The 22436-nt window shown below is 40.0% G+C and overlaps 1 protein-coding gene across 2 annotated transcripts; it reads left to right on the top strand.

Annotated features, from left to right (window-relative positions):
• Positions 1-359: 359 nt before the first annotated feature.
• On the top strand, positions 360-21438 carry rps6kal (ribosomal protein S6 kinase a, like). Of its 2 annotated transcripts, none has more exons than XM_042492873.2 (22): positions 360-819; positions 3333-3392; positions 3498-3614; positions 3695-3776; positions 3895-3975; positions 6733-6812; positions 7539-7645; positions 9234-9271; positions 9607-9749; positions 9846-9916; positions 10039-10127; positions 10368-10432; positions 10875-10977; positions 11156-11280; positions 11822-11944; positions 13135-13224; positions 13305-13463; positions 13552-13713; positions 13930-14006; positions 14404-14521; positions 14976-15116; positions 20079-21438. In XM_042492873.2, exons 1-22 carry the CDS (start codon positions 793-795, stop codon positions 20202-20204), a joined length of 2184 nt encoding a protein of 727 aa, XP_042348807.1. In that variant the 5' UTR covers positions 360-792; the 3' UTR covers positions 20205-21438. The 2 variants fall into 2 exon arrangements, with proteins under 2 accessions (XP_042348807.1, XP_087937452.1); XM_088081326.1 differs by lacking the exon at positions 360-819 and adding an exon at positions 999-1278.
• Positions 21439-22436: the final 998 nt, after the last annotated feature.

The raw sequence follows: 22436 nt of genomic DNA on the forward strand, positions 1-22436 counted from the left end.
GACTGGTCTACCTCGAATCAGCAATTATTAGTTGCGTTTTAAATGTCAAGTTGTGACTATGCATAAACAATTGTAGGCACGCAGTGTGTATTTCATTACCTCGCCACACAAAGACTTTGTGCCTGTGTGTGGGAGAGACTAGAGGGAAAGTGGATGAGCTCTAAGCCTCTTATTTCCACTTGGACTAGGGATGGACAGGCTTATGAAACAGTGGCTTTAAAACATTCAACTTACACCCCTTAAGATCAGAGGCTTAGATTCATGCCTCGCCACAAGAGGTGCCTGTTTTGCTCCCTAATTTCACCCTGCGTCAACCATAAATGAAGCTCCCGGGGACTATTTCCAGCGCATGGCTCATCACCCGGATGCATGTACATGTCACACGCAGCATGTCATAGAGCATCAAGTCCCCCACGCCACCACGTCCTCTCCCTCCCCTCCTGTCTATCTACAGATCCGCTGCTTTGGTTTGGACGGGGGGAAATCCTTAACTGAATTGCGTCATAAATACGTCAATAAACTCTCATTCACTGACGATCAGGTACCACGATAGCCGCCATATTCGCATCCATGGCAGGGTAGCGGTGCTCTCGGCGAGCGTATGGTCCAGTCATCGGCATCAGCTCTACCCCGCACCGACCCCCTGATCCCATCCCGATAACAGCCGCACAGCTCGGATCCGATCATCAAAGCAGAGCAGCCGGACTTCCACACAGGGGGAGACATGCAACGTGGAGCGGGGGTCTAGGTGGACTAGGATGCCTTAGACTTAGAGAGGAATCCTGGCATAAGATGGAGGTAAACAGCGTTAGTAGTGAGGTGAGTTGACAAATACGTGCCTTGCATATTAACCTGCTTCACATTGTTTTCGGTTCGTGCTGTCCCGTTAAGTTAGCTTGCCCTGCGAGGCTGGGTCGAGCTTAAATTCGCGTCACGACCTGCAGCGCACCGTGATGCATGCTAACACGCTAGCTAATGCTAACAGCTGGTTTAGATGTTTATTTTTGTTGCACTGCCCGGGTTTATTTGTGTGATAGCAACCCGTCCGGGTTTTCCCAACCGCTCGTTATTCCGCACAGAGGACGGGCTCCTAATCCAGTGACACATGACTCCCTATTGGCTTTTGTTGTTATTTACACTTCTCAAGAGGAGTTTGTCTCATAGCTAGCTTAGCATGTAGCATTAGCATGTAGTTAGCTTGCTAGCTGACAGCTTGCAGGCTTGAAACTTGGACACAAGTTTTTATTCAACCGCCACCGTCTTGTTAACGAGGAGCTGGTAAAGTGTTTTTATATATCTACAGTAATCTTATAGAATATTTCAGCAACGTTACATTGATTCAAAGTTTAACATTAGCTCGGTTTAATGTGGTCGGACGTCTTCTCAAGTGTGTCAGCAGCACAAGTGAATTACTAGTGCTGTTATTGGCTTTAACTGTCGGTTTGTAATAACTAATAATAACAACTCATAATTTGATAAAACTATTCATTCACACAGCTGACAGTATATTAACTGCACCAGCAAAGTTAAATTTACATATTCTTTCCATCAGGCTCATAACAACATCTCTTAATGGAATATAAACCCTTGTATTAATTGTAGGCTGGTCCTTCATCCTCAGACCTGTAGAGAACCCAATGATACCGTTTGAAAGACTTCTCTAAATGCTGTGTTAGGACATATTCAATACTGCTTTTACATGGGCTCCACAGTGAGGTGTGTTTTTTTGTGCAGCAAAGCCAGTCTGACATCCTAAACCTCTCCATCTCTGGGATTCTTTGCAGTCTTTAACACCTACAGTCCAAAACTGTCTGTCTGACTGCTGTGGCCGTTTTAAAAGCCAGCAGAAAGCTATTGCAACATACACTTCTGACCCATTCTTTGTTGAGTTAAACTCTGTTCTTCCTGTGGTAGTTTGGGAGACTTATGCCCCAGCCATCTTAACTCTTTTTGTCAATCTGTTGAAGGCGATCGATTTATGTAGGTGGTGTGGAAACATTGAATAATTCATTGTTTTTAAAAGTATTTCTATCTCTTGCTACAAATAAGCACTTTAATCTGCTGTTTGCTGATTGCTGCATGTTTAAAAGATGCCAAGATAACAGGAGCATATGAGCAAACATTGGGTGTTTAATGCTCTTTGTATCAGTTTTTCTTTTGAAGTTGATATGTAATCAAAATATTGCATGCTGGTGGTATCTGTGATTGTGAGATGATATTATGTATGGCTGTCAGACATCTTTTCAAATGGCTGAAAAAGGCTCGCCTGGTTGTGCAAGTGTAGGCTGCACTCTGTTACAAGCCGTGATGAGCCACAGCAAAGGTGGGAGTGAAAATGTATGTGTGAATTATGACACAAGCACTGCCCTGGCTTTTGGCTAGCCTGGATGGTACACTTCAGAGATGCACCAAGGCTTACATTTTGACATTTTTCAGTGTTATAGCTTGCTCTGAGGTTTACATTTTGACTGATGTGAGTGTTTCTGTTGTGTATGTTATTCTTTAATGCTAAAACATTGGTTAGTTGGTCTCTGTTCTGTTGATATACGTGAGTGTATGTTGGTGGCTCCACCCACTGAGTGGGTTTGCGTAGCGCTATGACTCATCCCCCCTCTTCAGAGGCTTGATGGAATTCAACACACAAACACACTGGACTGAATACATCATGCAGGCTGAGCTTGAGCACAGAACTGAAATATGCAGACCTGGTTAATGTTGCAGCGGTCAGTTTATTGTCTGATTTACTTGCAGATGCTGAAATATCTGACATTCCTCTGCTGACAATATCACAGTGTATGGCTATTAAAACAAACAAAAGAGAGGCATGGAACAGGCTCCTAAATGTAACTGTGAGTAGAACAAAGCATGTCTGTCTGTGGTCTTTAAAAAAATGAAGCATCTTGCCATCACTGTCAGCCCGATGCCCTGAAAGAGCCGGACCCTAGTTTGTCCTCAAGAGGGTGAATGCTGACTGCAGCCCTAGCAAACATCAGACTCTCAGAGCCAGTCAGACATGTTGTTTTTGCTCTGCCTGGGGATTAAGCTAGAATGCTAATAATGAGGGGCTTTATAGGGACAGGATGAGAGCTGGACAGCTGGACGGGCTTAGAGTATGGACTCCATACTGTTTGACAACAAACAGAGCTTGGAGAAGTGAAAGCGCACTGTTATTGCATGTGACTCACTGATTTCATCTGTTGAGTCTTCCGTCATACATGTGGGCGTGCAGCAGCTGCACACACAGTCCTGCTCGGCTGAAAACAAGGATGATCAAGCTTTGTGAAAGTGTGTACTGTTGCCGACTCTGATGAAATTATTTGGTTCTGCTGCAGGTCAATGGACATGAGATCATGGACGAGCCCATGGAGGAGGGAGAGTCTTTCTCACACTGTGTAAGTAATGATGGGCACGAGGTCTTGGGACATACATGCATGCATGTAAGCGGTGACAGATCAGCAGTCCTGTGTGGCAGTCTCATACTGATACTGTTTGTTTAGGATGAAGGGACATATAAAGAGATTCCTATCACCCACCATGTGAAAGAGGGCTGTGAGAAAGCTGATCCGTCACAGTTTGAACTGCTCAAAGTCCTCGGCCAGGGCTCTTTCGGCAAGGTGAGGAAACAGGGAAATGAAACGTTTCCATCACTGCAGTCGTAGGTGTTTATCTTTCTAAATGTATCCTGTTCTCTCAGGTATTCCTTGTCAGGAAGATTGTGGGCCCAGATGCTGGTCAGTTATATGCAATGAAAGTTCTAAAAAAGGCATCTTTGAAAGGTAACGCAACTTCAGCCTGCATCCACACAAACACTGCAGCGCAAATCACCCAGTATGTTCTGTCCTCTGTGTTGAATTTCTTTCTCGCTCACTGTCCCTTCCTGTTTTGTCTCTCCAGTCAGGGACAGAGTTCGCACTAAGATGGAAAGAGACATTTTAGTGGAAGTCAATCATCCCTTCATAGTGAAATTGCACTACGGTAAGAGAAACTCTTAATCACATATTGTGCAAGCAATTATATTTAATCATTAAGGTTGGGAATAAGATGGATTCACTTAATGGGAAACTTGAGTATCTTTCAACCTTGGCCCTATTTACCCCATGTTTTTTTTGTCCAAGTGTTTAATGGAGATAACTATTCAAGAAAAAAAAGGTTTAGTATTCAGATACAGTGCTGCATCGAAACAGGTGGCAATGTAATCACTGGGTGCATGTGCACACTGTCAATTTATGTCCATTAAAAGCACTTGTTTTTGCCATTGACGCAAACCAACAGAGAAATTTAACATTTTAAATTTAACAACAGCTGGTCTGTCTGTTATTGTGACCAACTCTTGCTCAAGGAGAAGTCTCGTTCTGAAATCTTGCAAGGTGGTTTATTGCAGGAAAAACAGTGGAAACGTTAGTGAGAGTTGGAAAGAGGAGTGCCAGGAATTGTGTGTTGTGGTGCAGTCCAGAAAGTAAAGCTTCATGTTATCTTAAAGATTTTCAATGTCATGGCTGAATATTGAGGTGATTTTAACAATGTGGAAGAGCTTAAAAGATTTTAGAACAAGACTTGAGTGAAGACTTGAGTGAAACTTGGTTACACAAAAATTAAGTAGACCGGATCAGCAAAAGGTAAGAAATGCCATTTACTCTCCTTAGGGATTTTTTTCCAGAATGTTGTTCAACATTTCTAATAATCTGAGCCTGTAAGTGGTAACAACAAGCACTTTCAATTGGTGTAAATTGATGGTGTGAACATGCCCCAAGAGGTTGCATTACAGCCTGTTTTGCCACGGCCGGCTGTGATGTTGTCTTTCAATATTGGAGCAATGTCAAAAATAGTCATTTCAATTTGTCACTTTGTCACACACAAAAAAAATTAATTCCAGTTCAAAAATACAAAAGTATCCCTTTAGGAATTTGGATTTTTTTGTAAACATTGCCTGAAGTGAACTTCTTTACTGAGTTGGAAAGAAGTTACAGCTATTATTGTTGTAATATGAGTAATGTGAGGTCATATCCGGTTAATAAAGCAGAAGCGAGAAAGCAGAGAATGACAGACAGTTCCAGATCAGTCGAGATACAACCTTCAACCTCACATTTTAGATCCAAAGTATTGAAACACTTTGAGTTTTTACACAATGCAATGGAAAACAGATCTAGACATGGCTAAAGCTGCCTGCAAGCTCTGTCATGGACAAGGATTATATTGTTGTAATATGACTAACATGAGTGCCAATCTTGCTTGATACCATCTAGAGCTAAATGTGGAGTTAGCCGAAGGATCTGCAGCAAGCAAACAGACCTCAGAGGGAACACTGAAATAACTTGCTATTCAGAGAAAGCAGAATATATCAAGGAGTCAATTACTCATTTTATCTGCAAAGACCTTCGTCAGTATAGTGTGGTGGGAAAAAGATCTTTGAATCATGGTCTATACCTTTGAGCTGTGGTATGTCATACCATCAAGGAAGCTCTTTTCAGAGCAAGCTGTGCCTCAAAGGAACACTTCACCAGCAAAATGAGCATTTGTATATCAGTTACTCATTGGCATTACAGTGAATTCACGAAGAGCCTTTGTTTTTCTTGCATTCCTCTGCAGCAAATGGAGAATCCAAAAAAGGCAAACATTCTTCATGAGTTTAAGTCAAAGCAGTCTGCATTTAACAACAGCAAAACGATATCAAATTATCTGTTTACAAACTCTCACCCGATCAGTGAGGTATAATCCAAGTCTAATTTTAACCTTTCGTATGCTAAGTACTTCCCAAACACATGCATTTTTGCTAAAACATTCCTATTAATACACACATGCATTGGAACTCTGCTCCGAAGCTCACACACACGTGCATGATCAGGACTGTGACTCGTAGGCGGAAGCATTTTATATTGTAATGTTTCAACGAAAATTTGTGTATTTGTAAAGTAAAGCAAATGCAATTAGATAAATATTACTTGGTTATACTGCACAAGTGTTGTGTAAGTTTGCGTTTTGTAATTTAAAAAAAAAAAAAGTGGTACTCCTTTATTTCAATTTATCAGGAATTTTTCTGTTTTTGGATTCTTTGGTCACTGTGGAGGCATGCCAGATAAACAAAGAATTCAACTTAACACATGGCGAGTAACTGATATACAAACGGTCCTTTTGTGGGTGTAATATTCCTTTAAATCTACAACAAGGTTAAGTTGGAAGTAAAATAATTGCTGAGCAGATCTGCATATGTCGTATATATATATATGTCATATACTGGCATTGTGCCAGTATATGGCTAAACTTTTTACCATGATCTAGTGTTAACAAAAGCGAACAAAAAATCATAATAAATCATAATATTGAATAGCAATGCTTAATGAATCACAATACATGTCAAATAGGTACCCAAGTAAAATGGCAGTATTGAATCTTGACATGAGCATGTCGTCCCAGCCCTAATAATCAGTTAAGGTAGGATAAGCTGTTTATGTGTATTATCCTTATGGTCCAATCAAAAAATTTTGGTGTTATTACACACTTACTGAACCGGAATTGGTAGACAAGATAGTGACAGTATGCATAAAAAAAATGATTAAAACAAAAGGGTTGAGCCAATATCTACTTTCATTCTTATATGATATCAGTATCATTGTTAATGTCATTAAGCTGTTGCTAAGTGAGTTACTGTGTTTACATGCGTCACCCTGAGTGTCTCTGTTGTAGTCAGAAACACAATTAGCTTACAGGTAATTGACTTGTTTCCTTGTCTCCCAGCCTTCCAGACAGAAGGGAAACTGTATTTAATACTGGACTTTCTCAGGGGAGGGGATGTATTCACTCGCTTATCCAAAGAGGTAAGCTGACGTCCCGTTGCTTTATGTCTCACATTTACTTAAAGATTATTTGCAACTTTTTCTGTCTGAAAAGAAAAGTGCAGCATGTTGTCCTCATCACTCCAGTATTTAACAGCCTTTCTTTTGAATCGCTAATGTTTTAAACATGTTTGTTAAATTGAAGTACATATGCAGCCACAATGTTCTCCTTAAAACCCGGAGGAATTGTTCAGCTGACAGCTACAAATGGAACAGGTGCAAATTTAGTATGCAAAAATGTTTAATTTATTTTATAAAAGCATTAGCACTGCCAAGTCATTTGTCTCTCCTGTTTTCTGTTTGCTTTTTATTCAAATTATGACTTGAATTCCTCGTGGAAACGCGTGTGCTTTTCTTGGAATCTGTATTGGCTTTTAGATCATCGGTTGCTTGTCAGTTAGAGGCTGGGATCAGTTCTTTTCAAATGCTTTCAGGGAACTCAGACAATGTGTGATTGTTCTCTTGATAGACCTTGTGTTGAAAGCATGTCTCAGAACCAAAGCGTTAGCTGCTGGCAATGTCAAATCAACAGCTTGCCGAGTCGTGTAACTTATTTGAAATGTTGATATTGTGACAATAACGCTCCTCTGTTTTCTCTGTTTTGTGGTTACTGAAGCTTAATATTGAAGTTGTGTCTTTTTTTTTCTTTGCTGCTGAATTTCTCTCCTCTTCTTAGTTCAGAGAGTAAATTTGTCCAGTTCTTATCAGGTTATGTTTACAGAGGAAGATGTGAAATTCTACCTTGCAGAGCTGGCCCTGGCCCTCGACCACCTGCACAGCCTGGGCATAGTTTACAGAGATCTCAAGCCAGAGAAGTATGAGTCCTAAACCTCACCTTCACCTTTGACCCATCACACTCTCATCCCACTGTCACCGTCCAACCCCTTCCAACTTCATAGATATTACAAGTTCAAAACCACTGATATTTTTTAAAAATTGTACAAATAAACTGTACAGCTCTGGCCCTCACCACATGCCAAAAGCATTACTCATTATTTCAGAAAACTAATTTATATGTCAGACATTACTATGATTTAAACTTCGAAATGTTTCTATTATTAGTTTTCTACTTTGACATTATTTTTGAACCATAGGATAGTCATGGTGAAATGTGATCAAGATCAGTTTTTGAACTGTGCAGTTCTCAAAGACCTGAAAGTAAAATTATTGTATTTATGTCTCTAAGAGGAAATGCTAAAAAAAAACCAAAAAAAAAAAACCCAAACATATAACCCATATACTGCATGCATCAAGCACAGAAATTTAATTTTTCTGACTAATAGCTGACAAGAATTCACAGGTCGATTGTTTTTCGTCATCTAAAAGAAAATGCATTCATAAGCGTATAATTTAAAGTGTGATGTCCAAAGTTACTTCCTAATAACGTAGTGTAGCAGTGTTTTTCAGGCAGCCGTCACCATATATGGTCAATCCCTCCATTTATGTTTCACAAGTCATTTCAACTCATAACTTCACTAGACATATTAGACTTACACCAGCTAACACATTCTTGACTTTAGTCCAGACTTTATTCTGAGTTGTCTTGGAATTTGACTAGATGTGTCAAATGTTGTTTTGAGCAGAGTACTGTGATCTGTTACTTTTTCCAATTAGCAGTCCATTAGAAATCTCCAGAACTTAAAGGATAGTTTTGATTTTTTTAAAGTGGGGTCATATGAGGTACATATCAATGGTCTCGTATTACCTGCAGTAGATGGCAGTCAGCGTGCCATACGTCTGGAGAAGCAGGCAGGAGTAGCAGGGGCAGCTGCAGAATACCTAAAAAAATATTATCGGTTTAAACGTGCTCTATATTTAGAATAGTTTTACTGCTTTACCTTGCCCCTCAGTAAGCCCTTTCCAACAGGGAACTCAAACCCCTGCATTCATCTATGATCTCTTCAATGCAAAACATTAGGGTTGCTGGTCTACCACTACAGATTCACCAAATCCATCAAGGCAGAAGCAGAACAGCAACTCCTGTGTTCTGGGAGGTAAAATTACTGGTTTTGTTGAAGAGAGCATAAATAACGAATTCAGCTACCTGTTGGAAAGGGCTGTCTGATGACAAGGTTAAGTGGTGAAAATATTTTAAATAAAGAATATGCTTAAACTCATTTTTAAAATACATTTTGCTGTTGTCCCCGTACACAGCAGCCCCTGCTTTGCTTCTGAAGCAGCACTCCTGTCTGCTTCTCCAGACTGGGGGTCTATTGGTAAAACACATACTATGGATAAGTACCTCATACAACCTGACTTTAAAAAAAAATCCAAACTTTCCCTTAACATTTGCAAAAATGTCCTTAAATATTATGCAGAATGCAAAGGTATGAGATAAAATACTGTCATTGTTGTATTGTTGTTTAAAACTCACCTCCATGAAAACCTATCCTTGTCTTTCAGCATCTTACTTGATGAAGCTGGACATATAAAGTTAACAGGTATGTTTTTGAATTAGTGCTAAATACACGTAATGCACAGGTATTTATTTGAGTTATTTTTTAATTGTAAATTCATTTGTTTAGTATAAAAGAGTGATTGAACAGTTACATCTGGGTAATGGCCTGTAATTAAAGTGTTTCATATTAAATGTGCCCTCTTAAAATAGAGTCATGACCCATTTTTGTCCTTAGGCTGACTGTCTTCAGCAGCTATTTTTATGTTTCCCTTGCTAACACCTAAAGAATAAAAGCTCTGCATGATGTAATTACTGGGTGGGACTCTTCAGTCAGCGATGTGTCTTACCCTTCTTTTTTTTTACATTGCTGTTGTGCAGACTTTGGCTTGAGTAAAGAGTCAGTAGATGCTGATAAGAAGGCTTATTCCTTCTGTGGTACGGTGGAGTATATGGCCCCTGAGGTGGTCAACCGGAGAGGACACACGCAAAGTGCGGACTGGTGGTCTCTGGGAGTACTTATGGTACAGAAACTCCCTTTTTTTAACTTTGACATTTATATAAATGGATGAGAGAAAAAATGTTGATTCAATTCCTTTTCTTTCATTGTGTGCTTGCAGTTTGAAATGCTAACGGGGACATTGCCGTTCCAAGGGAAAGACCGCAATGAGACCATGAACATGATTCTCAAGTGAGTCATTATGTTGGACACTGAAAGTGTGACAGAAGTGAGACAAGTTTTGTAAGAGCTGATCAACTGTAGCTTTTCTTTTTGTCCGTACATTCACTTTCTGCTCTCCTCCGCCCCTCCAGAGCTAAGTTGGGAATGCCTCAGTTCCTAAGTTTGGAAGCCCAGAGTTTGCTGAGAATGCTGTTTAAACGTAACCCCGCTAACAGACTAGGTAAGGTGCTTTAAAGCCGACTGTGTGAGCGTGAACCTGTTAGAATAACAGTAAACGAAGTGTGTTGATCCTCACATTGCGCCACTTGCTTTTTGCTTGAGCTTGTTAACATTTTGGCATCCACTTAAATCACATGCTGAAAAACCCGCTGAGAGAAAAATGTGTGAATGTGTTGATCCTCTGGAAACAATAAAAGCGAACGTGCCAGGTGAACTGAACCAGAGTGATCTGTGTCTTTAGGGGCCGGGCCCGACGGAGTGGAGGAGATCAAACGCCACGCTTTCTTTTCCACCATCGACTGGAATGTGAGCGCACACACACACACACACACACACACACACACACACACACACACACAAACACCGCTCTCATTTCTCACAACACCCACACTCACACACACACACACACACATGTAACTCTCCAGCTTCTGTTGAGGATTCACACCTAACAAACGGTTGGCTTGGTGAGATTGGCCATCAGTCTTGGCCACGCCAAGTATGTTTGTGTGTGTGTGAGTCTGGGCAGAGGGCCAGTGCTCGCTGTGTGTGCACTAATAGCCCTGCGTGAGTGTTTAAGAGCCTGCAGGATGCTATTGGCTGCACCGGGCTATGGAGGGATGGGAGCGGGTTAATCTGGGAGGGGTCTTTGCTTTTCTCTCACATATGTTCACACACTGCAAACAGCCTGTGGTGGGGTTTGATTTCTAACATGTATGTGTGTTTTCTGCGTGGTGTATGCCACCTGCAGAAACTGTACAGGAGAGAGCTCCAGCCCCCCTTCAAGCCCGCAGCAGGTAAACCAGATGACACGTTCTGCTTCGACCCCGAGTTCACCGCTAAAACGCCTAAAGGTAAATCTACACCTACACACACATGCTCTGTTCACATGCTTTAGAGCTTAAAAACAACAGCCACTCCTGCAGCCATGGAAACTGCGACTGAGTGCTGAATACAAGCAAAGTCTCCAAAATTTAGTGGGTGTCTGTATGTTCATAAGACTATATTGTGGATTATCTTTTGTATGTTTAGACTCCCCAGGTATCCCTCCCAGTGCGAACGCCCACCAGCTCTTCAAAGGCTTCAGTTTTGTTGCTCCAACCCCTATGGATGAAAACAAGAGCTCCCCGCTGCTCAGCATACTCCCCATAGTTCAGGTGAACACACATTATCCCCATTTCTGCAAATGTCCTCTATCACAAGTTACACCAGTTAATTATATATTACCTCACATACATGGAGGTCACACAGATACTCTATATGAAGCTCAGCTTGTGCAGAGACGTTAAAGAACAATTCCATTTATGTCCAACAGTGGAGTCACCATTTAGATTTGGATGTGTCCCTTTGCAGACCTACACACACATACACATATATCCAGCATGGCTCCATTTCTGCCCATGACTGTTTAATTTGACAGCATTGTGCCATTAAGTGATGTGTGAATATGGAGCTAATACTACAGAGGTGGTAAATCTGCTCTGACAGTTTGACTGCTGCTGCTGCTGCTGCTGAATATGTAATAAAATTACTACTAAAGTTCCACTCGGGCATATTTGTGAACAGTGTTAAAATGAATGCAACACCAGGCCTATGAGTCGTCACATCAAATGTGTAGGCTTGTGAAGGACAGAATATTTAATTTATTCAGTTAATGTTTAAGGATGTAACATAACAGTTTGATCTCGTTCTGTTTAGATGCACGGAGGCTCGACCAAGTTCTCAGATCTTTACGAGCTGCAGGAGGATATAGGGGTCGGCTCATACTCTATCTGTAAACGCTGTGTACACCGAGTCTCTGCCATGGACTATGCTGTGAAGGTAGTACAATGTTTCAGTTCCTTTTTTAAAATTCACTAAGTACCAGTGCTCATTTTCTGAAACACTGTCCATGCTTTAAACTTAGAGTTATCCAGTTTAGTTGGCCTGTGAATTGCTTGCTCAAGGGCATGTCTATATTGGCTATAGTAAAAAGATTTGCCAATTTGTGGGCCAATTCAAGTTGTTCATTGCTGTCTTCCCATGTTTCAAGTCAGTTTGCTCAGGTTTCATAAGGTTAATGTTAAGATCAGCTCCTATAACATAGCTGTGAATGTTTTTGTTTGTTTTTTTTAAATAAACCTCCATTCTTGTTGCATTTGTGAGTAAATTTGAAGCTTGTGATTGATCATCTTTTAAAAAAAAAAAAAAAGTGTTATTAAACTTCTGGTGAGCTAAATGATTAATTTAGATGACTTTAGTGTGAATGCAACATTTAATATATTTGTGTCTGTATAGTGTGGGTACATAAAATGAACCTTGTGAGTGTATGAAATTGCTAAAAAACTGAGCATGTCAATTGTAGTTAGTGTTGCCAACATGCCAGCAGAGGGCAGCACTTCTTCACATTTATTTAAAGCAATGCTTTGCTGTATATCTCACCTAGTTTGTTAAAGGCTGTCAGGTAAGTTAAATTTAAGACGTTTTTTTTAATGCCACTTGGAATTAAGTTTAAGTCCAATTTTCTAATAACTAAAATTGAACAAGGACAATTTTAGTTTGCCCAAATGTTTATAGTAACAAAAACATGAGTTTTTGTCCAGTGAAAAGATTAAATTATCTACATCACATGTTTGAAAAATAACTCTTTCTAGAGTGAAGCACATGGACGACAATGAACATATTATATTGTCATACAGGTATCCATTATAGTATCCTTTTTTCCGGACAATTTTGTGTGCATGTAAGATTCCACTGCTTGGATTCCCACCATGACGAGTAAGAAAAGGAATAAAAAGAAAAGATGTCACTAATTATTTTGAGATTTTACAATGCAACGTTAGAAAAAAACAGATTAATAAAATCCCAATCCCCATGTTCTAGCATTTTTAAGACTTTTGAAAGATATTTTAGACTAATGAATTCAATGCCTTTTTAAGGAACTACGGGAACCCTGAATAGAGGTTATTTTTTATTTGACCCAGCCAGTACGTTCTGTCATTTGACATCAGCTGCTCATGTCTGTCTTTCAGATTATAGACAAAAGTAAGAGGGACCCCTCTGAGGAGATCGAGATCCTGATGCGATACGGACAGCATCCCAACATCATCACTCTGAAAGATGTCCGTAACATTTGAGTGTGAGCATTTCATGAGTACATTTTTTAGTTTGTCACCATACTAACTGTCTCTGGGTGTGTCAGGTGTATGATGAGGGCAGGTATGTATACCTGGTGACAGAGCTGATGAAGGGAGGGGAGCTGCTGGACAAGATCCTCAGGCAGAAGTTTTTCTCTGAGAGAGAGGCCAGTGCTGTGCTCTACACCATCACCAAGACTGTTGACTACCTCCACTGCCAAGGGGTGAGGACACACTTCAGCATATGTATGAGAACAAGTGGACATGTGATATCTTCTGTCTCTAAGGTTCTTTTTTTCTCCTCCTCTCCAGGTGGTACACCGAGACCTGAAGCCCAGTAACATCCTATATATGGATGACTCGGGCAATCCTGACTCCATCAGAATCTGTGATTTTGGATTCGCCAAGCAGCTTCGAGGAGGCAACGGCCTGCTCCTCACCCCCTGTTACACCGCCAACTTTGTGGCACCAGAGGTGAAAGCGGAGAAAATGATGAAAGCAAAAAAGGAGCAAATGCTGAGGGAATATAAGACTTAAAAATCTGAAATTTAGATATATAGAGAAAGAGATATAATATAGGAGCAAGGATGTAAAGTGGACAGAAAGTTAAGCATGTAAAAAAGAGATTTTTTTATTCCTATTGTCAATATGAGTTGCTAATGGATTGTGTCTTTGTTTTTGTGGGTCCAGGTACTAATGCGGCAAGGGTATGATGCAGCCTGTGATATATGGAGTCTTGGAGTTCTACTGTATACCATGCTGGCAGGGTAAGAATGCACTCATTAAAAAAATGTTGGATAATTCAGCTTAAATGTTGTAGGAAAGAGCGACAAAGGGACAGTGCAAAACCGATTTCTGTTATATATTTACAAATTCAACTGGAAATGCCTGATTCACATTATGTAATATTATTGTAACTAAGACATTTCCTAAAAAGCATACTTATTGAATGGATAGATTAGCAAATATGATACAATTATCATTGGCCTCACTTCAGCATTTCCTGCTTGTACTCAGAGATGTTAAGAAAGTCAGATAGTTGTATTCATGGTGTGTTTAAATACCACAAAGTGGCAGTCGAGTTATGAGACCAGTATACAATAGTATCTAAGAAAGGAAATACTGCATGTGCTTTACTAATGTCTATTCTTTAACGCCCGTCAGGTACACGCCGTTTGCTAATGGGCCAAACGACACACCAGAGGAGATTCTACTCCGGATAGGATCTGGAAAGTTCTCTTTGACAGGTGGCAACTGGGATACTGTATCAGACACCTCAAAGGTACACACAGATACACACACACACACACACACACACACACACACACACACACACACACTGACACTTTGTTGCTTCACACAGGTGGTGTGTCTTTGAAGCTGATTTTCATTGGTCCTGTGACTTTAAAGAACATTTTCAAAGTCTAATATCAAATATTTTTTTTCTCTTCTCATGCCTTTAAAACAGTCTTCACTTTGTGAAAGGTGCTACATGAACTTCATTTAGCAGTAACTTTAAGAGTTGAGTTGTTACTATATGTATCGTTTTGTTCTATGATTGTGCAAAGGCAGTGATAAAATGTGACTCAAAGGTTTGTTGTAAAACTGATGCTAACAACAAAGACAGCATTTTTATCTCATTGTTGAGACACATTGAGAGTTTATCAATGAAAAATCACTCTTGAAATTGAGTTTTTTGCATACTTTTAAGACTGAATGGGTTTTATCTGTTGCAGGACCTGCTGTCCCATATGCTCCATGTGGACCCTCACCAGCGATACACAGCAGAACAGGTTCTAAAGCATTCCTGGATCACCTGCAGAGATACGCTACCACACTTCCAGCTCACACGCCATGATGCACCTCACCTCGTCAAGGTGAGTGTACATATCCTCCAAACTAACAAACAAACAAAGACACAGGCACATACATGGTCTGTGTTGGCCTCATGCTTCATAACTCTCAGTGTTTCTAAACATGGAACCACATCATCTCTCTGAGCCAGAAGAGGGTCTGAACTCTCCTCCATGATGTCATAGCCTTGCAGTGCCACTTGACATTTGAAAGTGAGCCCAGTCCTTTGGTGATTCATCCACTTCTAGACTCATCTATTACTAACATAACATGCAACAGAGCAGATGTGTCCATCCTTCTATCTTATCTTGCCACGTATCCAGGTCAGATGCTTCTTTGAAATGGAACTCATCAGGTCGTATTTCTGACACAGGAAGCCGAGTGCACAACACATTTGGTGCTCAAGTGGATTAAGTCGTGAGAGCAGTGTTGCTAGGCAGCTGACAACAAGAAAGAGGATGTTCAATTTTCAAAAATGGTGAATCATTTTGTTGCACTTGAACAACAAGTTTAGGGATGATAGGGCGGAAAGGATAAAGTGATTAGATAACAAAACTGATATAAAAATAAAAAGGAAAGACACTTCAGTGGGGATCAGAATCTGCGTCAGTTGCCAAGAGTTTGGTGAATGACAGCTTATACAGTGTGTACCGTAATGCTTCAATTTATATTGATAGTGATGATATTATGCTATTAACATGTTAAAAAACAGTGAGTATTTAAACTATGAAATATATCATTTACTGGTAAAGTGGATTATTGGTGTTATAGAGTGACACATGGACACCAAAACTAGGGATGCAGTATATCAGTATATATATATATATATATATATATATATGTATATATATATATATATATGTGTGTGTGTGTGTGTATATATATATATATATATATATATATATATATATATATGTGTGTATATATATATATATATATATATATATATATATATATATATATATATATATATATATATATATATATATATATATATATATAATGGGAAATTTATATTATTATGTATTACTCTGATAATTAAATTATACCTGATTAATTGTGCCGATAATACAAAGCCAGACGGCTTTCACTGACATAACAAGGGCAGCATCTACACACGTGGTAAAGTAGGTGAGGTAGTTGGTCCAATTCTTTAGCGAGCCACCAATAAACGCAGAGTAGAAGAAGTTTAAAAAAAAGCTCATCATGCTGACCAAGAAAGCCGCTCAGCCTTGCAGACAATTTTTCCCAATGGTCACTTGCAATACTGCTGCAAAAAAATCCCCTGTGACCAAAAAATCATTTTCCCCATAGACACCCCTAAAACTGTTGATAGGACACCTCAAACTGCAAACAAAATCAAGAATCTTTGTATTATTAATTTTTGAGTCATGGTGGCTTTATATTTGTAAAAAAAATTCTCAAGCTGAGAAAAGTAATTTAAAAATCTGTGACATTGGTACAGCAGGAACTAACAAGCAGGTCCAGCTGGAAAAACTCTAATGTGCATATACAGTGGGCAGCATACTGCGGAAGTAAAGCAGAAAACTAGAACTTTTTTTTTTTTAGTTTATGCACAAAACATGTCATAGCCGGTGTGTTTCAGTGAAAGGCAACACAGTTGCATCAAGGGTCTGGTCCCCAAAAGCCAAATTCCCCACCAGATTAGTAAGCTTCCTTCAAATTGTGAATTGAGAGCTATCAGAAACTACAAAGTCATGAAAATCCTCAATATGACTCAACTTGAAGTAACAAAAAGTCAACATTAAAAACAGCACAGCAGAGCAGCCTGGTAACCGCCTTTCCCCACTGACTCCCCTCATCCCCTCGGACGATCATGCACTCACAACTTAGTGGTGCAGTCTCTATCACTCTGTCACCCCTGCAGGGAGAGGTTGTCTGAGGGGGATCCTTAACAAGCTTTTAAGCGGTTGTATATAGAGGCAGTCTGAAATAGCTGAACTGTTCACCCAAACATGCAGAGAGAATCCGCCTTCCTGCACAGGAATCTGCTTCCATCTGTGATCCCGTTCTTTCAGATACAACCCAAAGCCTGTAAGCATATGTAGGTGAGGGTCTGAACAAAGATCTGCAGTAAACAGAGAGTGTTACTTCAAGAAACCTCAGTCCTTTTCACTCAGTCCTTAAATCTTCCTTAGTTCCATTACAGATGTTAGTGCATGCTCTACAGAGATCTTTATTCATGTAATGCAACAGATAAATTCACAAGGCAGAGTCCTGTCTTATCTCCAGCTTTGTTTAAAAAATGTTATAGTTGCAGTGCTGGTACTCCATAAGAAACTAGATTTTCCAAGCCAAAGATTCAACAAGATCTTGCAAAGGATCTTAATCGCATTTTAAGTTAATGTGATTCCTGAATATACCAGACTGCTTTAGCTGTCCTATTATTTGCCGTTACCCACTTTGTCATTTTATCCACACTATTGATCAGTATTATAAAAAATCTCATGTAAATATTCTGTGAAAGCACCAATAGTCTACCCTAAACATCGTTGCCATATAAATATTGAGGTATTGGTTCAAAAATATTGTGATATTTGATTTCCTCTATATCGCTCAGCCCTGGTTTGACATGCAAAATACAACGCAGCAGCTATTAGGCATAAAGCCACTCCATTTTCCAATTTGGCACCACAACTTTAACAGCGTTTTTTTTTTCCACTCAGTAGGGCGCGCGGTTGTTCTGATGACGTGGAAGTAACACGCCTGCTTGCATGAATGCACCTGGTCAGCAACAGCATTTAGTTCTTAAACTGAAGTAAAGCTCTACTGATAGATTTCGAGCGTCATTAACAGCTCGCCACCAGATGGTACGATTATCGTCAGGTAGGATGGATGGTTCAATAGATTCATGCCGGTCACATTTAATTTTACCTTTCTGTTAGCGCTTAAGAGACCGTGCATCATTTTTCCTCGTCAGTGTGAATTTTAGTGTTGCTTACTGTAGACTCGTCATTCTGCTCTTAGTCATGAATCCCACTGCTGTCACCGGTCTATTTTTGCTCTTCTCGTTTCTTGCACATGTGATTTAAGGTCTGACCAATAGTTTGTATAGAAATGTTTCACTGCACGCCACAGCCACCCAGAGGTGTTATTTGTGTCCTTGTGGCCTCTTTGTAAGTTGGAACAAGTCCCCTCCTCAACAACTTTCTGTTTGGCACTTTTTCTATCAGACTGGATCTTCCACCAGTTTGACTCTTTTATATGGAATTGTAAACACACTGATGAGTGTAGCAGAGGAAGTTGTGATTATACAAGCATGCATCATTGTAACTGAACCTGTTCACCTTGATTGCCTGCACCATTGCCCTGAGTATTCGCTTGCTGTTTTGATGATGTAATATTTTTTCTACTTTTTTTTAAGATGTTACTGCACTTGGTAAAGCCAGTGTCAGGTTTTAGTGCTGGTCTCATTCTCATTTTCAGATGATTACGTGTTTCTGGATAAGTGGGTGGTACTAAATAAACAAGCAAATGTAGTGCAGTGCAATGATAAATAGGCTGAATGTTAGCACAACTCACCAAGAATTTGAAAAGATGAATGGATCTTTTGTTGCATGGAAAAAGATATTTTTCAAATTAGTAGTGTTGTGGTGGCGAAATGAGCATCACATATTCATGACCGAAAACAAAACTTGGTTTTGTTTGGTTCCACAAAACAGACTGATCTCCTATACAGACACGCGGGTAAAAAAATCAAACACCAACAAAAGTGGAAACAGAAGTGCCTCAAAGCTAGAGTCTTGAATCCATGTAAATGGGAAATGTTATACTTCTGCATTAAAATGTCTAAAAATGACTAGATCTTTGTCATAGATTTAGCTGAGTTGTGTACTTACATATATCGAAATGATTTCAACAATGATCAAACCCAGAGAAATTGGTGGGTCACATAACCTTTACCTTTCTCTAATTGCTATAACTTCCGGTTAAACACGGGGTTTACATCACTGAAAAACATGCAACGTCAGGTAGTTATGCTTATTTACGTTAATACAGAATTATTTCTGCCACACAGCATCATTGAGTTATTGCATGCCATTTTGCACCACAGTTATCCAGCAGACACCTTATTTGTGATATTTCAATGTGCTCTGACAAGTGGTTCATGCCAGGCACCATGCCAGTGCATACAGTAAAATTACATTGTTATTGACTTTGATGTTTTAAAGCATAAGTTCAGATTTACTTTAGTCACACAATAACACAAATAAACTAAGCAATCGAGACAGCGGTAGAATAGTAACTTCCATGTTCTGTAAGGTAAAATGGCTTTTTTTATGGCTGTCACTTCAGACCCCAATGGAAACGGCTGTCTGACTGCACATTAAAGCGGTGAAAATATGGTAAACATAGCGGCCACTTAAACTGATCTGAATTTTTTTAAAGATATGCCTGTTTTTCAGGTGGTTAAAACACATTTTTCTGCTGCCCTGTTGAAGCTGTTACATTGCCCTTTTCAAAGCCACCAGACTCCTTAGACTCAAACAGTAATTTTAACACACAGAACACTGGAGCTTCTGGTCTGCTGCTGCCTCACTCAATGTGACTTATTTTGACCACAGATAACAGCCCTGAGCTTCCCCATGATTGAATTCTTCACATAGGGATCGCTACAGTAGCTGTAGCCTTTAGTGCAAGTGTATTCGACTCATCTAATGCTAATGACAAGTTAGCAAGTTAAGTTGCAGCTATTTTATTACAATGAAATGACTAAAAGTGACTAAGCATAACGTTTTTTTAAATATGATGCCTGCATGTTGTCAGAACTGCATCGGAAATGGTGGTCGTTAACACAGATAAAAAAACGTTTGTATAAGGTCGTTTAACAGTGAAGACAACAACTCCCATGATCCCATGCTACTCTATGACATCATCAAAGTCTGCCTTTTGTTATTGTGTTGATTGAGAGACCCCAGCTTCAGAATCTATGTCTTTAAAGTGTTTATTTCATTGTTTTCCAGGGAGCCATGGCTGCCACCTATTCAGCACTGAGCCAGAAGACAAGTCAGACGGTGTTGGAGCCCGTGGCAGCTTCCAGTTTAGCCCAGAGACGCAGCATGAAGAAACTCACCTCAACAGACATGTAGACACAGACACAGAGAGACACACACACACACACACACACACACACACACACACACACACACACACACACACACACACACACACAGACACACACACACACACACACACACTGCTCGTCCTCCTGTTTTGACCTCACTCTCAGTCGGACTCTAATACGCAAACATGCATACATACACACACACAGACCGAAGTCCTGGCCAGTCAGATCTACTGTCTCCCTTTTTAATCTATTTATTTGACACACCCGACATATGCACGCTAACATGCACACCCACACTGGAGGAGGTTGCATTGTGAAGAAGTCAGCTGAAGAGGAAGAGGGGAAACTCACATATCTGTTACTGCTGGGGAGACAGACTTGTATTTATTTCCACAGCTTTCATATGCACTTGCCCTCCTCGCCTTTCATTCTCTCTTCCTCGCGTAGGGAAGAAACGCACCAGCTGATGTTCTCCTTCACTGTGATTGGCTGATTCAAAGCTGCTTCGGTAAACTGTGCCCCACCCCCCACCCCCTCCACTGCTCTTCATCTGCGCTCTGCCATCCTCCTCCTCCTCCTCAGTTCTCAGTTCTCAGTTCTCAGTTCTCTCTCCTCTTCCCTTGTTAGCTTTTGCTGTCTTAACTTCTTTTCTTCAAAGTGAAGTAATGGTTTATGTGTGAGAGTGTCGGCAGGATGATATTGACTGAGGGACATTGTACGACTGTTTCTCTCTTAAAAAAAAAAAAGACATGATTCTGCTTGTGAGGCAGATTAAAAGGTCCCTCAGGATCAAGATCATCCGTCAGCACTTTTGTTACATAAATGCATGTATTTCTTTTCCCCTAAAATTCAGAGTCTGGCTCATGTTTCTTTGTGATGCTAACAATGTATCAAAAGAGGAAAAATAAGCTGCAAATGGACTAAAGATAATATCTGGAGTTCAAAGGTGGAACAATGTGGTAACGATGAAAGAAATTCTAGTTTGCAAAAAATATATAAATATATATAATGAAGATGATGAAGATGAAGAGCATGTGGGGGAGTTGTAGGGATTTCTCTGGGGGGGACGGGACGCACCCTGTCGAACCAGAGAGGCTGAATTTAAAAAAGAAAAAAAAAAGAATTTCCATGGATATCTCTTCAAAAAGACATTGTGGAAATTGTATGATATTGTATTTATTTCATTTGATTTTTAAGATTCTATTTTTCTTTCAAGTTCTGTATATATTGACATTAAAGATCATTATTGACATGCATCCTGTGTGGTCTGAGCTGGTTTGTTCTATCAAAAAAATCTGTCCACTCCAAACGGCAACTTAAGGGGCTGAAAAATGCAGAAGTGCCAAAAACTGCAGTTCTTCTAATGGCCACTTTAGGCTGGCTCCAAAAGCGAGTTAATCCCCATAGACCCCCATGTTAAAATGCCCAACTTTACAGCACAAATTAACATGTTAACAGTCTGGAACAAAAAACAGTTTTGGTCTCTATAGCGAATTTCAACATTCACAACAACTGCAAAGGGGGGTGAATTTTTAGAGAACCAACCTGTTTACATTAAAGTAAGGCTCAAAGTTAGGCATAATTAAGGGTGGCCACTTTGAGTGACAGGCTGTCTGTCTACAATGTCCTCAGGTTCTCAGATGGCTCCACCCCTCGCTCCTCCCCAGCCCCACCCTCTGGGCCAATTATGGGCACTTCTGGCTCCAAAAGCCAAGATAACAACAGCTGTAATGACAAACTCATAACTTTGTCAGTGATTAGGTGCTGGGCACATAGCTTACAACTGGTTTATCTGAGTTGGTTTACTGGAAATAGCTTAGGCCTAAAACAAGGTCAGTGAGAGACTTGAGAGAGAACTAAAACACAAGTTGTGGATAAAACCAAAATAATGAGCTAAAAAATGCTGAATGCTTTGCATAGCTGAGTTGAACTGCAGAGTTTGGCAATCATACTCTAAAACACTTTCACCATAATTAGTGCATGTGTGCAGGTTCTTTAAGTGGGAAAACCTGTGAGAAAAATAGTGATCCTATTGCCAGTAGAACAGTAGGCCTTTCTTTTTTCTGGTGTGTAATGTTCAACATCACAGACAGGCCAGAAAACAGTTGAGTAAACAGCAGAAAGCAGCATGGAGGTCTGTGAAAATGTTGGTTTCATCTTTCTTCTCTTACTTATTCAATGTCTTTCAACCTCAGTGCTGACTAAATGGTATTTTGTGGCCATGTGTCATTGTATCGTGCCAGAAAAGAGTCTA

This window comes from Plectropomus leopardus, chromosome 8 (assembly GCF_026936395.1).
Source record: "Plectropomus leopardus strain MGB_pleo_1.0 chromosome 8, ASM2693639v1, whole genome shotgun sequence".
Classification (NCBI taxonomy): domain Eukaryota; kingdom Metazoa; phylum Chordata; class Actinopteri; order Perciformes; family Serranidae; genus Plectropomus; species Plectropomus leopardus.

Excerpts from the sequence above, each read along its gene's own strand:
- rps6kal (XM_042492873.2), top strand. The coding sequence starts at position 793 with ATGGAGGTAAACAGCGTTAGTAGTGAG. Across the intron at positions 13,225-13,304 it reads ACATCATCACTCTGAAAGAT|GTGTATGATGAGGGCAGGTA; the intron begins GTCCGTAACATT and ends TGGGTGTGTCAG. Across the intron at positions 14,522-14,975 it reads CTGTATCAGACACCTCAAAG|GACCTGCTGTCCCATATGCT; the intron begins GTACACACAGAT and ends TATCTGTTGCAG.